The following is a 15162-nucleotide window of genomic DNA, read 5'->3' as shown; positions in this document are numbered from 1 at the left end:
ATTTTTATGTTGTAAAACCACAGCTTCTTTGAGTGACTAATGTTAATTTAATTTAGAATAAAATGTTGAGGCAAAAGAAAATAATGACAGCTATAAATGCAAATTATTACTATATGAAGTGAGCAATCCTGTTTACTTATTTCCAAGAGTGAAATCCTAAAAATTAAAATTCAGGCTATGAAATCAATGTAGCATACTTCATGTACTGATTAAAAAGAAAGAATACACTCCTGTTGTTGGAGTTGACTTATCAAACAAAATCAAATATTGGAAATTGTCAATCTTTTATAATTGCATAATTAATGGCAAATTGAACACAAAGATTTTCCGTTTTAGCGCATAACTGCAACTGTGCCTCAAAGGCCATGTATCTTGAAATATGACTTTGCCATGGTGTATCAGCAATTCAATAAGAGCCAAAAAAAAATTAAATAGCAACTATGCCTCATGGAAACACAACATAACTAGATATACTCAATTGGCCACAAAGTCTAACTTCAAGGTCTAAAATTTAATTTTGCTAAATTAACTTAAAAATTTAAAACTTTTGAAAGATTGCTCAACATCTTTGTTTATCTAAAAATATACAAGCCAGTAAAACATCTTCACTTACAAGTACCAAATAATTCATAGAAATAATTCAAATTGTTGTGCCTATCCACTTCATAAAACTAATGCACAAGATCCAAAATAGCTGATTGGTCATTGCATTTTTTCCTATGTACTGAATTTTTTAAAAAATAGAATTGCAATTTTGAAATATTTCTCTAATTATTTCTTATAATTCTTTAGTTATTTGTGAAAGTGAATATGAAACATCTTTTAAAAGTCTAAAATGTAACTGCATGAACTTCAGTCTCATATTTCTGTTCCTTTTTCAGGGAGAACTCTGTTGAGCAAAACCTGCCTTGCTGCCATTATTCACTTCAGTCTCTATTTTTTGACTATGATGCCTAAGAGTATTAAAAAAAAGTATTCTAGCAAACTACTCGTAAATCAATGAGAGTAGCTTTAGGATTCAAGTCCTAACAATTCCTCATGTCAACTTTTAAAAGTAAATTTTTGGACTCTGACTGAAAAGAATCCAAAGCATTTCTACCGCATTTCCATTGCAGAGCCTAACGCTACCAGTAGTAATCATTTATCCAACTGTAAAATTGCTCTATGTTGAACCTAATTTGGTAAGGCTTTAACATCAAGTTAACCATGGTTCAATAGCTTCCACAAAGACTTTCTCTGTTCCATGCCAATGTGTGTGATTTACCCCAGGAAAGGTGTAATGATGAACTGACCCTCTCTCATCTAGCGTGCGTAAGCCAAAGGTGTCTTCAAGGTAAACCTAGAAAAGAATTTTAAGTTAATTCTTTACATTATCTTCTGAATCTGGTTATTATAGTTAGCTGATAAAGAATTAGTTAACTTAATTCATTGATTCAAATTTCTTCATTTCACTGGTTATTGATATTTAAACTCTTCCCTGTGCTGTTGTTGTGCCCAAAGAATAACCTTTGAGAGTTTGGAAGAGAGTGAAACTCACAAATCAAAAAGCCCAGATCTGTGATTGGTTTATGTTCTTTCAAAATTTTGTGTAGGTGAGAATGAATGAATTAACTAGGAAATCATAAGGATGTAAGGTGATTTCTATTAATACAACTTAAAATAGGAACTTTATTATAAGTTTAATATTAACAAGCATGTACACTGTAATACAATACATACATTACTTCCAAATGCCACACATCTTGTTTGAGACCAGCATCTATGTAATGCTGGTTGGATGCATCTCCAATTTAATAAAAAGGGGGCTCTTGGCCCCCACCTATACTCCGCAGTGGACTAGTCCATTCATTATAAATTCAGATGTGGAGAGTTATGCATGGATTTAAATGATGATTTTTTTCCTTTAACATAATATCAATGTAATCATAATTCTTAATAATCAGTAATTTCCATCATGTGCAGACTAAAAAGCTGTTCATATAGCAGAAAAATCAGGTACAGACCTGCAAAGCTATTTAGGAAGGGTTTAATTGTAACAGCATTTTTCAGGTTTAGGGGCATAGTCATATATGGCCCAAAACTTAAAAAAAAAATTGGATCGGTACCAAGAGCAGCTTTTAGGTCACCCTCCCCTCCCTGAATATTAAATACTGACCTGTTGATTTTTCATATCCACAACTGTTAGACTTGTGTCATAAAAACCAAACTGGCTACAGTAATAAAGAAAGTAGAAAAATTCAGGATATATGTATCTGCTGCATGCTAAAACATTTCCAATGCAACTGATAAGAACTAAAATTAAGTATAGCAATATCTTTTGCCATTATTGTGGATCAAGTTAAAAATGACCTGATAAATTTTTTATTAAAAAGCGTATTTGATTTTAAGTAATACGCTGCATTATATATCTAGAAATTTTGACCTTAAGTTTGTAAGACTCTTTGAAAAAGTAGTTGTTTTAAGTTATTACCTTGACTGCCATGGTGTAATGACACCATCATCTGGACCTCCAACCAAAATCAAGTTCTTGATTCGAAGGAAATTCTCTTTGAATTGTGCACCAACTGTAACAGAATTTAGAAACACCATCTAAGATATCTTGTCCCCTGTTGGGAAAATTGGCTAAAAAAGGGTTTAATAGAGATGTTACCTTTTTTTTTTAGCCAAATAAGGAAACTAAGCTGTTGCTCCCTTTGGGAATGGGCCTAGAGAAAGCAATTCAAGTGGCTAATAGTCACTCTTTTTCAGCTGAGTCCAGTGACTAATCAATAACAAGGAACATTAACCCTGTAACCCCAAGAGCGCCAGACATTGAATTCTCTTAAAAGTGTCACCCCAAAACCAAACTTTAAGGTCATGAGAATAAAGGAAATGATCACAAACTCAAGGAGCTCTTGATTGTTAAACAAATTCTCCTTGACAACATCTAAGAAAATGTATAGAGAACAGTATAGAGAATATACATATTGATGTTAGGATATAAAAGGCATAGAAAGGAATGGTTGATGGTTGTCCTAAACTGAAAAAGAAGGATTATGTCAAGCCTTAGATGAAAAGGAGATGCAAAATGTTTGCAGTGTTTTGTAAAGTATGAAACTGACTAAGACCCAAATCATAACAAATAACACAAACCAATTTTTGGCCATACCTGATGCATTGAAAAACTTTGATGAATTGAGGTTGTTTACTACTGGCAAAAATACGTTATACTCATAGTTCTTGTCTTCATGGTATGGATCTAGTTAGGAAAAAAAAACTAACATTTTAGGTCATGCACATGTTAGATAAACAAACATAGCTTGCAAATAGGAAAATCATGAAAATATTTCATTGTTCTCTCTTATGGGTCTGTCCTGCTGAAAATGCCCTCAAAATGCTCCTGGATGTAGTGGTAATAAATAAAATATATTCAGGAAGGTTTTTCTTTAATTTGCTTAAGGTAAATTTTCTTACCATTCCAGTAGTTTGCTAAAGAAATTCTATCTTGAAAATATTTGGTGTAAAAGAGTCTGAAAGAAATATGGAAAGCAAAAACCAACTGTATTAACCATCTTTTTTGTGTGTAGACTGGTCTTTCCCTTCTAACTTTGTAACATGCAAGTATAAATTAATACAGTAAAACATATTACTTTTTACTAAAAACTGGATCATTGGATAATGCAATTCAAGAGTATTAATTGGCTTAGCCATCCTAGGATATAATAAGTGTGCATGAAGACGATTTAAAGCAAAAGTGTTTGTTACATTTTCTCTCTGTTTGTTCTTGCAAAATAAAGTTGGGAAGATTTATCTGATATTTTGGGGCATTTTTCATAAAAGAATTATTCCACTTAGGCTTGTTCAACATGAGATGATTATATCCAACTTGGACCTAGTGGACTTTGTTTGCCATCTATCATCTCATATCCAACTAATAACAATGGAATAATTGTTATGTAGACTTACAAGTAAAGATCCTTTCTAGCAAGTTTTGGAATGTAAGGCTTCAGATAGTCAGTGTCTGCATAAAAGAAAGTAAAAAGTAAATAGATCAGTACAAGGTGTTAGGGAAGCAACTTTTCTTTATTGCCTGTGCGCCAGGCACATCCATCTTTAAATCCAAATCTAACAAGGCAAGCTAGATTTTATATACATTTGTGCAAACAAAGTAAAAAATAAGCAATGAATAGTAAAACCTGTACACAAATGAACTCCATTGTCACTCTTATTACTACAAGAAAGGCTTATAAAGACCAGCTGTCTTTCACTCGTTCACCCCTTCGAGTGACTAGTATCTACCTTAATTTCTCCTCACAATATCCCTTAAGGAAATGATCATCATTGAAAGAAACTCACAATTGTTAAACAAATTCTCCTTCTCAGTACCTTAGGAAATGTATAGAGAAAAGTATGGAGAATATGCATACTGATGATAGGATGCAAAAAGGGTCAAGAGGCTCAGGTAACTTAGCATTTTGCCAAGTAGGGATGAAATTCCACAGTTTGGGTCTGACTCATTGTCTGAAACCTTTGATCTTAAGATGGGGGCTGTACATCAAGTAGCATCATAATTATTTGATTGTTTTTCTCCTGTTTCTGTTCTTTTTTGCAGGTCTTAACAAAATGCTTTCCTAGCTGTTACCTCCATATTGTCCCATCTGGGGACCGGACAGGGAAATAACACTCTCAGCGTTATGGTCATCCATGGTCTCCAAGATTGCACGCACAGTCAGTCCACCTGTTGTTATAACAAATAAGTGCCAAATATTTTCAAAATACACAGCTTTTACAGAACTGTTCTCTTAAACAATCTTTCTTCAAGCCCTTATACTCAACCTCCACCCCAGAAAGACGTTTCTGCCCATTTACACTTTCGTTACGTAACACCAAGGTATCGTATGATTGTCACGGGGAAATAAACATGGTCGAAATCATGACAGCGACAATAAATTCCAATTACCTCAAAATTATGCTATTAAAACTACAATTAAAAAAATACTTTCAATGGAAATCAAAAGTTGCTCAGGAAAAAAATGATCAACAACGCGTGATCACTTAACATTTGTGTAAAACTTCCGTTACGATGAAAGTCCATGCTAAGCGATCAAAATGTTTTGCACGTTGAATGAATTAATTAGTATCCTATGCGCGTATCCTTTGAGTACGTTAGTGCCGTTTGATTCCCTAACATGTCTTTTAAACGGATAAGGAGTGTTCTAAACAATTGTAAGAAGATTCATTTGATAACTAGCATTGCACTTGATAAAGTGCGATCTTTGAATAGGGTCACCACTTGAGTTGATATGGATTCAAATGAATAGTTTAAAAATAAGCCATTACCTTGAGAGAAGCCGATAATATGAACTCCATCTTTAGCCTCCTGCATCACTTCTCGTACTTTTTCAGAAATTGCTGAGACCTGCATCCACATGGGTTTGAAGCTGTCTAATTCCTCAAACAATTTTATCAACGTGATGTTGGTGCCGGGATGGGCCTGCGTTATAAACGAAGCAAGATCTTTCATGTCTGAAGCGTGATCAAGTATTCCATGGACGATGATCACCGGTTTGAAGCAAAAACTCCTCGCCAAAAAAGTAAGCAAAAGAGCAAAACATAGTTCGCGTGAGGGAAGGTCCGCCATTTTGTCATCAATGATTGTTGTTAGTTAAACGCTATTGGTTGGTGGGAAAGAACAGTAAAAAATAAACCAATCAGAAGATGCATTATTCGTGTGGAAAAAAAGAAAGTTTTGGCGCCAAATTTTGTAAAGATGGTGGCGCGGAGCGGAGCGGCTTCGAAGTGAAGAAAAGTGATTATTATACATTGGCTATATTTATGTTTTAAAACAGCCCTGCCGTGAGTTTCTGGATAATGGATGAAAAAATTATTTGTCTTTGCGAGGGAAATAATTTAACTCCCTTGGTTCAGGCGCTATCGACGCTGAAACATCAAAAGGTGAGCTTTCAGTTGTTCCATTCGATTCGCTCTAGATGTCAATGGGGTAAAACGTGATTTTACGTTATCAAGGTTATGATATCTAAATTGATATTTAGTTAGGATGGGAAAGTGTGGTAAAATTTCCTCACAGCCCCATACTATTGTAAAACAAATCTGTTTTCTCAATAGCGGTGTACTGTTTTTGTCATTGTTTTCTCTATCCAAGAACTGAAGGCATAATGTAGTATGGGGCTGTGCGGAAATTTTACCAACTGGGGTACTTGCTTGTTTATGGTTTGGCAAGATTTCTGTGCAGCCCCGTGCTTCAATTTGCAGACAGCTCTTTAATAACGAAAGCAGTGTCGAAAACAATAGATTGTCTTATTTTCAGTAGCAACCACATACTTCAACATTTCAGCTTGAATTTCAATCCACTCAGTTGAATTACTGTTTCTGTGAATTCATTGTCGCATTGGTGACATGGGCAGACCTTATTCAGCCCTGTCAGTAGTATGGGGTTATGCGGAAATATTTCCAATGGTTTTAGCATTGCACTCTTATTCAAGCTTTTAGGGCTCATTAGCTTTGGTTGTTGACACTTTGCAGTCTTTGTAGTTTTAGTTATATTTTACAGTGTTGCATTAGGCAGGACAAGATGTGCAAGCTACTGACAGCTGCCCTGGAACTACTCACCCCTGATGGAGCTGAATGATGTCTGCACATGTCAGACAAGACCATGAATCCATAGCAACAGTATATATAATGGTATTGAATTTAGTGGAGTGCAATTTGTATAGGTATTTGTGTTGATTCCACAGGTTGTAGACTTATTAGATGCCAGAGTGTTGGAGGGAAGGGGTGAACCAGTTCCTTATCTTCAAGCTGTATTCAAAGGTTCACCATGTGACACTAAAATTGGTTTGGAGAGACGTACATTTGTGTTCAAGCATGCCATTCAAATACTCAGTGAAGGTGACCTTAGTAACAAGGTATTATGTGATATTATTCTGTATGGAATCAATAACCTGTGTCTCCTTTTCTGTTTAATTCCTTTGTATTTATGGTGACTTAGGATGCAATTGTCACCTGCTTGCAATTCTAATGAAGCACTTCTTGTTTACTTGTTTTAAGATTGTCTTTTAACATTCATGTAGATGTATAGTATATCCAATTTCACAATAGCAGATATGTAGAGTTCAAACTGTGGTCTGTCCAAGTAACTGCTATTGGTGTCTGAGATACAGACACAATTGTGTAAATTATAGATTTATTATTTTACATGTATGGAAATTTCTTTGTAGCAGCTTGCAGTTTATTTGAGTTAGTGAGGAAGTGAAACACATAATTCTCCAGTTTTAATTATTCAATAGCCAGGACAATCTTTCCTGTCAGTTCTTATCATTGTTTTTGAATTGGATAAAAAGTTACCTTATGGACTGTGCTGCAATTTAGAAAATTATACTTAATATCCATGCCCTTTCTAACTTATGTTTTCTTTGTATAAACCTATCAATGTCAGATGGCCACTGAAATTGTTGGATTTTTACTAATGGAGGTAAGGAGAGTAGATTTTCAATAGAGGTTATTCATTCATTAGTTGTTCATGCAATAATGATTGTCAGAATAAGTATAGTTTTGAAAAAGACTGTTATATTTACATTCAGGAGTGTGCCTTTGTTATACTGCTACAATTGTCAATTTCAGCATTCACAATATTGTTTTGCTATAAATAATGGTAATTGAACTGAGTGGAGTGCAATTTGGGCTGAAATCATACGCGTGATTTCAAAATTGAACGAGCGCGCAGCGCGAGTTCAATTTGAAATCACAAGTATAATTTCAGACCAAAATTGCACAACACGAGGTTCAATTACCACTTTATTACATCCATTTTGAAATCGCCCAAATACAGGACTTGGTCAGTTCAAATATTTATTACTACAATACTGAGCCAGTTTGGAATTACAGTCATCCATTTTTTGGGAGGAAAAAATAAGAGTTTTGGAAACAAAAGTTGCAAAATTTGCCGCATGATCCTTCATGTCTTTCATCTTCCTGCAATTTGATCGGTTACTTTAAACAAGCCTTGAAGTCTGATTGGTTGTTTTGTTTTTAGTGTAGCCTCCTCTTCAACTGGAAAAAAGATGCGATTTAAAGCAAAAAATGGTGCAATTCGTGAATAAATCGCACCAATTAGAGCCAATCAGATTACAGGGACCACCAGTGATTTCAAAATGGGTGTAATAAATGAAAAAATAACCAGGGTTATAAGATTCATGTTCATGTCAAAAAGGGCATTATATGGTTTGAAATAATTATTTCTTTGAATGTGAGCTTTGAGCTTTGAGCTTTCAATGTGAAGCCTTATTTCTTCATACAGCTAAACCCAGGATGGGCTTGGGCTGAATGAGTAACCTGGCTTGAGAATATACTTTTCTTTTATTTGCCTTCTAGCTGGATGCATTTCCTGGAAAAATTCTTGCTGAATTTGCTGATTTATTCATAAATGCTATTAAGACTGGTTCCTTCAGTAATGGAAAGTAAGTAAGAAATTTTTTAGTTGCACAGGTCTCCATGCACTTACAAGTCGCTTATTTTTGTCTACTAATATTCAGTGGGAGGCAACAAGTATAACTGAAAAAAAAAAACCAAACAAATGAAAAAACAACAAGACAACAAAACAAAACAAAGCAGCAAAATGAGATGCATTCATTTGCATTTTGATGGTTGTTTTGTGCATTCATTTTGTATTACTGTAACAGCCCAATTCAAATAGCTTATTTCAATTTTCGCACTATACAACCCAAGGTTATTAATTTAGATATATATTTCTCTGAGCATACCACCTCATTAAACAACAAACCTCACCACAAGGTTATAGGGATGAGACTTAGGAGGCTAGAGGGTTTTATTCCCAAGAGCCTTGCAGTTATGTAAATTATCAGTTATTATGCAATATTTTAGATGACTGAATTCTGGCTTTTATGATATTTGATAAGTTTGCTAGACTTCTTGTGTGTTTCCTCTTCATGTTATTTAGCCACATATAGGGATTATTATTAACACCTTTGTTCTTATCTTGCATAGAACTTTGGAGCTATTTCCAAAGGTGCTGTCTGCCATTGCAGCTAAGGATGTCATTCCAATGCCAGGAGGTACACTTATGATTATTATGAAGCATAATTATACTCCTGACTTCAAATGAAATTACTTATCACACATCACTGTCCAGAAAAATTACTTTCAATTGTGGAGATGTAATTTTAGAAGAGTAGTATTCTCTAAATCCTCTAAGTTGTACATTAGCTTATAAATTGAAGCTGTGGTCAGGCTATAGTGTTGTATCACTATTTTTATTTAATTTGTAGTTTTGTATAAATTCTCACCTGCTGGCGTGTCACCATATGTGCATGATATAATATTAACACTTTTTCATGGTACCTATGCTACCTTTAAGAAAAGAGGACACAACATGTATTCCTGGGTATGAGCTCTCTCCTCCATGTCTTTATGGATCCATTTGTGATGGTGTAGTCTGATCCTCTGGGTGAGTGTGGTCCTGTTAAGGACTATTGTCAGTATTAGTGACTGACGTTTTGACAACTTAGGCAGAAGTCATCACCAGAGTGATAATGACTGTGATCAGGACCCTTCCTCTCATCATCAGAGTGAGAGCTCAGGTGGTCAAAACATCAGCTACTACCAATGACAGTCCTTTTCAGGGCTTCACTCACCTGGATGTTCATACTACACTTTCACATGTTGCCTCCAGGTTGAACCATTAACCGAAGGACCCAGTTATGGTACCACCTCCAAGAATCATAATTATTATAGTAACAGATGAACAGCAGTTGATGCATTTTACTTGTTTAATTCCTTGGTCATTTCCAAGGTTTGGTTGACCAAAAATCCATTATTTTTGATAATAGATTGTGGTGGTGAAATGGCAGGTCAGGAGTATAAAAGACATCTTCTGAACACACTGTGTTCTAGCAGGTAAAGTATGACTGAGGCTTAAATGAAACTACCTGTATAACAGATGCGTTGTACTCATAACAAGATACACTATAAAACATGTAGAAATGAAATATGCTTGTAACTACTCTTTGTTTAAAGGGCAAATTATCTTGTGGTAATATTCAACTTTACCTGACTACCCTTTATCACAAAAGGTGTGATTTTTATTCCTTGGGATGATATGCCCCATACAATGTTTAAGTGCTTAAGATATAAATTTTCGGAGGTCTCTCCTGTTTCTGTGGCCTCAGTTGCTTACCAAAGCAATTTGTGAAATTGTCCACTGCATATCTCTATTATCACTCAGTAAATAAAAAAAAGACCTGCAGCCATAAATAATACATTCTAAGGTATATCATTTTGGGCAAAAGATCAAGAGGAGATATTTTATTTTGTTAACTCTGTAAACAAAGATTGTTGTGTTACAATGCAGAGTAATAACTGGATCCAAAATATACCCTTTGACTACAACCACATCCATTCACTTGAATGATTAGCTATTTTCTTAATTTTCATGTTTTTTTTGGTCTCTTGTTTCAGATGGGACCCACAATGTGCTATTCATCTGGCTGCTGTTTTCAGGTTAATCGAGATTTTTTACTTTCTTGTGGCTATTTCTATACCAAACTTCAATATTTTGTTTTTGCATTTAAATTAAGTTCATCTATTAATGTTAAAATTGTTCAGCTCTCAGTAATTTATATACCTAATACACAGTGATTGATACTCTAAATGTGATAAATTTAGAAAACTGTAGATGAGGGTGTTGTCACCGTTTCAGTAGAAAAAAGGCAATAATTCATTTAACATAATTATTAGACATCAGAGGTTAGATCAAGAGTTCATGTGTTTACAGGGATGTGCCAATGACATCAGATGAACTACATTTTGTAATGGAGAAGATAGTGAGGTGAGAACTATGCCTGTTCATACTCATTTTCTTAGCCCAGTACAGCTATGTTGCTGCATGTTGCCACTATTATCCTTTTTTTTATAAAACTAGTAAAGGTGAACACTAGGGAAATTTATTTACCAGTGAATACAACATGAGCTCTTCAAATGTATTCTAAAGATATTGGGTTTTGTAGTAGGGGCACAATGAGACTTGAAAGAAGGGGGATTATGTGCTGATTTATTATAATTTCAGTTATATGAAAGTTTTTGAAAAAAAGTTTATAAAAAAAACATGTATTGGTAACCTCTCAGCACTATTGCCATATTGGAAACATCTTACATTGTATGATCAATACTATTTTTATTCATTAATTTCTAGAGCCATGAAAGACCTTGACCTTCAAGAATTACCTCCATTGGTGTATCAGTTACTGCTACTTTCTACAAAGGTATTTCAGTCTTGTTTACATCAAAACATTTTTCTGTTAAAAGGTCTAGTTATTGATACAATTTCATGTGTATTTTGTAGGGTCACAAAAAACTTCTTTTGGAAGGAGTAACATCATTTTTCAACAACTTAGATGAAACATGTCGCAAGGAGGACAAAGAGGATAGGTATGCTGTCTTTTTGTCTTTTTTTTTTGGTACAATTGAGGAGATTTTTGATGTAAAGATGCAGCTTTTCAACCATATGTTTTATGAAATAGAAGATTTAATCAACCTCATGGGGATGCTATCTCCAAACTGTAGGTTGAATGAAGCTCCCCTCTCTTCGTGTGGGTGTCTAAAACCAACCTTGGCAGAAGTCTAAGGCTAATCCGAACCCTCACCTTTTACACTTAAAACAATCACCAATTCTTAACTAATGGGCTGTATTTTCCTTGATCTCCATTAACCCTTTACACCCTAACATCAGTATGCATATTCTCCATACTCTTCTCTGGCTGTTTTATAATCTGCAAACTTCAACTTGGTGTGTAATCCAAATATGGAAAACTGGTCATATGACATTGGGTATAAGAAAACCCAAACTGGAAGATCTAAAAGCACTCACCAGGAGCATTTGTCTAACAATCAAAGCTTCTTAGGTTAGTGATCACCTCCTTTATTCTGGTAACCTCCATGTTTGATTCAGGGGTGTGACTGAAAGGAGAGAGATTATGCTAGTCTCTCTTAGGTGTCAAAAGGTTAATATGCCCTGTGTTTGGACTTATAGCTCAGAGGTTCAGACGTTGTCTAAGGATCAGCTGAGGCATATGGAAGGAACTGTGATCCTTCATATTACATTTGCTGTGAAACAGGATCAAGACTTGGGAAAGGAGTTTATCAAATATTTAAAGGTATTTAGCAGTTCTTCTTGAGCAAATGGGTTCCATAAAGGTTTACCTCTATTCTTCTTTAATGTTTTTGTTTTCCTTTTTTTCTGAGATATTTTAAATAGTGCTAGTTGTCATTAGGATTCTAATGGACTCAGATCAGACTCAAATTTTTTGTTTATCTCTTTTTCTGTCCTTGCTGTCATGAAGAATCTTTAGTATGTGTTCACCTTCACAGAACCATCCATTGGTTATTAACTTACAGATACCAAAGAGTTGTCATTAAACTTTGCATTTGGAACATTCCTGTGGACAATGATTTCTGACTTTTGATGGAAATTAGACCTAATTGTCAAGAAATTAACCAGATGATATCTACAATTTAATCCCAAACAATTTTACACATAATCATTGATTAAGTGACAATGAACATTTCTTATAAAATCTTACTTGTAATTTTAGAGTAAACTAATACATGAAAAATATATACTGAAGTGCTCATGACATGATCTATTCTGCAGGTTCATCAAAGCTCTTCAGGGATGATTTTGACACCTTTTAATGTTGCATTAGCTCTTTCCATTGCACAGATCCATAGATTTGAAGAAACGGTATGTCTTGTTTACGGATTGTAAAATGAGGGTTTAAAAGCTGAAATTTTAAGTTGATAAAATCAAATCATCTTTCTATATTCCCTAACTGATACAGCAGCACACTTTCTTTTGGAAATTACCCACTTGGCTTTGTATATGGCATGGCATAGCACTGTGGTGATTTCTCTAAGTCTAATTTTGAAGGAAATGTTGCTGTGAATTCAACTTTGGCTGGGGTCCAAATCCTCCAAAGGGATTCACTGCAGAATTTACTTTGGTAGTTGAAGCAGTTATAACTTGACAAACCACTTTTTAATCCATCTGTCAGATATTTGACTTCCTGAAGGCTGCAGTGCTTAGAAGTTTCAAAGATGAAGACAGAAGAAAGCAATCCAAATGGGCTAGAGGTAATCTGATTTAGCTGTGGTAAGAGACAGAAAAATTGTGGTAAATTTGTTTTTAACTTAAACAAACTTACAGAACTACATTTTTGAATGAATTTTATCTTGTTATTAACTGTTTCCCTTTAGATGCCTGTAATAGCACACAAGATAACACTGTTTTGAGGTTTAACATCTTGTAAAACTTGTTCACTGAACTGCAGCAGCTTGTCGTCTCTGTTCATTACAACTTTTCAATAAGTTTTATCAACATTTTGCTGAGTTCTCACCAGCCAAGTAAAATTTTTATCTGGCTGGATACAGTATTTTTTAGCTCTACTTTTTTGCCTCAGACAAAACAAGACTTTTATTGGTTTGCTGAAAACGTTCATTTTTCGTTACATATTAGTCTCATCTCAGCCTATCAAATAAGTTAATGCAATTCTTTTTAATATGTGATTTTTTTCTTCTTCCAAGAAAATATCCCAGCATGCTCTTCAGTTCAGGATCAAATACTAGAAACAGTTCAGAACAGGTACAAAATTAATTATGACTTAAAATGTCATAAAATTAAATGTTAAATGGTTAGTTCTGAGATCACCAATATGAAACAAATCCTGTACTCTGTTTGGCTACCAGTGTGGGTAAGATGGGCCAATGCTGCCTACTTGGGATTGACCACTGCAAACCAACAAAAAGATAAAGTGCTTTTAGCAGGTTTACATACTTCTATAAATTTTAGACAAGAAAACATGACACTTTTGCAACTGTATTCATTTGAGAACTTCAGAGTAACAAAATAAATACAATGTCAGACAATCAGAACAAGAAAATGAATCTTTTACTGGTTTTGAGAATTTGTTTTGCATTTTGTGGTATGTAACCTGTATTGCCATACAATAAATAACTTTCTGGCAATTCAGTCATCTTGCCTATAATGCAATTGCTTAGATCTCTCTATACATAAATTTTATGTGCTACAGTTTGTTTGGATGGGATCATGTCACTCAGGGATTGGTGCAGCTGGGATTTATGCTAATGGATGCATTTGGTCCTAAGACATTCGGTATGGTTTTTATATTTTGTTTTAAAATTTGTGCAGTGAAAGAGAGTTTATTATTGGCTGGGACCTTTGTGACTCATGAGAGCAGGACACATTTCAACAGATCCTTTATTCCCACCTGTAAAGAAATCAGTGGGGAAAATTTTGTCACTTTTTACTGGAGAATCTTTGCTGATGCCTCTTTCCGATGGACACCTCTCCTAAGCAGCTGTTGTCTTAGCCACTAAGAACTCACATAATGATTTTAATGTCTCTGACACTGACCCTTTTTGAAATAAGAGGATTTTGGTAGATGTAGATGGAGATGTATGGGTGTTGTCTGTATCCAAGTTATTCACATGTTTACTGTAAATGCAAAGTGTCCAAAAAATGATGCAGATTGACTAACAATGTAAATTCAAGATATCCAATTGCATGAGATTTCCACTTTTGTGGTCATTACATTGACACACATTGGTGTATTTATCTGGCTGCTAAGATAATGGTTGTACTTGAGTAAAGACCTTCTCTCTCTTCCAGACTCAACATCATCACCAATCCTCTCTCCAACCCAACACTCCTGCAAGCTTGGATCGTCAGTTCTGCTTGATACTTTTAAGGTAGTAGTAAGGACTTTTTGTCAGCTAGGGTTAATATCAAATGTGGTTTGGGAACTTACAGGGATTCCTTAACAATATCTCAATTGATCACTCGCTAAGGAGCTCTTAAAGAGCCAGACTAAACATTGAAATGATCTGTGGAGCATTCAGTGTTGAAAAATCTTAACAGGCCAGGGAGTGGTTGTTTGAACAGAGGTGATCTAGCACTATGTTATAATAACACAATACATGATACTTTAAATTTAAAGCTTTACCGTGGACAATATTGAGAAAAATTTTAATATGTTTTAACAAATCAACATTTAAGTATTTAAATCGGCTTTCTAATTTAGGACTAGAAAAAATATCTTATCTTACCGTAACACCAAAGTTATTTTTACTTAT

At 34.6% G+C, this 15162-nt stretch overlaps 2 protein-coding genes across 2 annotated transcripts in view; one reads left to right on the top strand and one right to left on the bottom strand.

The window, feature by feature from the left end:
- Positions 1–27: 27 nt before the first annotated feature.
- LOC113674090 (lysosomal thioesterase PPT2-A) lies at positions 28–5745 on the bottom strand. The gene is made up of 8 exons (XM_027190564.2): positions 5320–5745; positions 4622–4717; positions 3946–4000; positions 3454–3509; positions 3149–3238; positions 2471–2564; positions 2156–2210; positions 28–1339 (listed from the first exon to the last, which is right to left on the bottom strand). The coding sequence occupies exons 1-8, from the start codon at positions 5618–5620 to the stop codon at positions 1196–1198; spliced, it is 891 nt and encodes a 296-aa protein (XP_027046365.2). The 5' UTR covers positions 5621–5745; the 3' UTR covers positions 28–1195.
- Positions 5731–15162, top strand: part of LOC113674089 (Fanconi anemia group I protein) — a 27551-nt gene continuing 18119 nt past the window's right edge. Inside the window, exons 1-16 of the mRNA XM_089198377.1 lie at positions 5731–5934; positions 6735–6905; positions 7436–7471; positions 8371–8456; positions 9004–9071; positions 9846–9912; positions 10474–10515; positions 10790–10843; positions 11207–11276; positions 11357–11442; positions 12044–12167; positions 12665–12754; positions 13065–13143; positions 13594–13651; positions 14100–14182; positions 14699–14778. Coding sequence (XP_089054503.1) covers positions 5851–5934; positions 6735–6905; positions 7436–7471; positions 8371–8456; positions 9004–9071; positions 9846–9912; positions 10474–10515; positions 10790–10843; positions 11207–11276; positions 11357–11442; positions 12044–12167; positions 12665–12754; positions 13065–13143; positions 13594–13651; positions 14100–14182; positions 14699–14778 — 1278 coding nt within the window. The 5' untranslated portion in view covers positions 5731–5850. The remainder of the gene's footprint in view (positions 5935–6734; positions 6906–7435; positions 7472–8370; positions 8457–9003; positions 9072–9845; positions 9913–10473; positions 10516–10789; positions 10844–11206; positions 11277–11356; positions 11443–12043; positions 12168–12664; positions 12755–13064; positions 13144–13593; positions 13652–14099; positions 14183–14698; positions 14779–15162) is intronic.

The sequence above is a fragment of the Pocillopora damicornis genome, chromosome 2 (assembly GCF_964200805.1).
Source record: "Pocillopora damicornis chromosome 2, jaPocDami1.2, whole genome shotgun sequence".
In the NCBI taxonomy this organism is placed as follows: domain Eukaryota; kingdom Metazoa; phylum Cnidaria; class Anthozoa; order Scleractinia; family Pocilloporidae; genus Pocillopora; species Pocillopora damicornis.
Note: the sequence above shows the minus strand (reverse complement) of the source record. Positions and strands in the feature narration are given on the sequence as shown.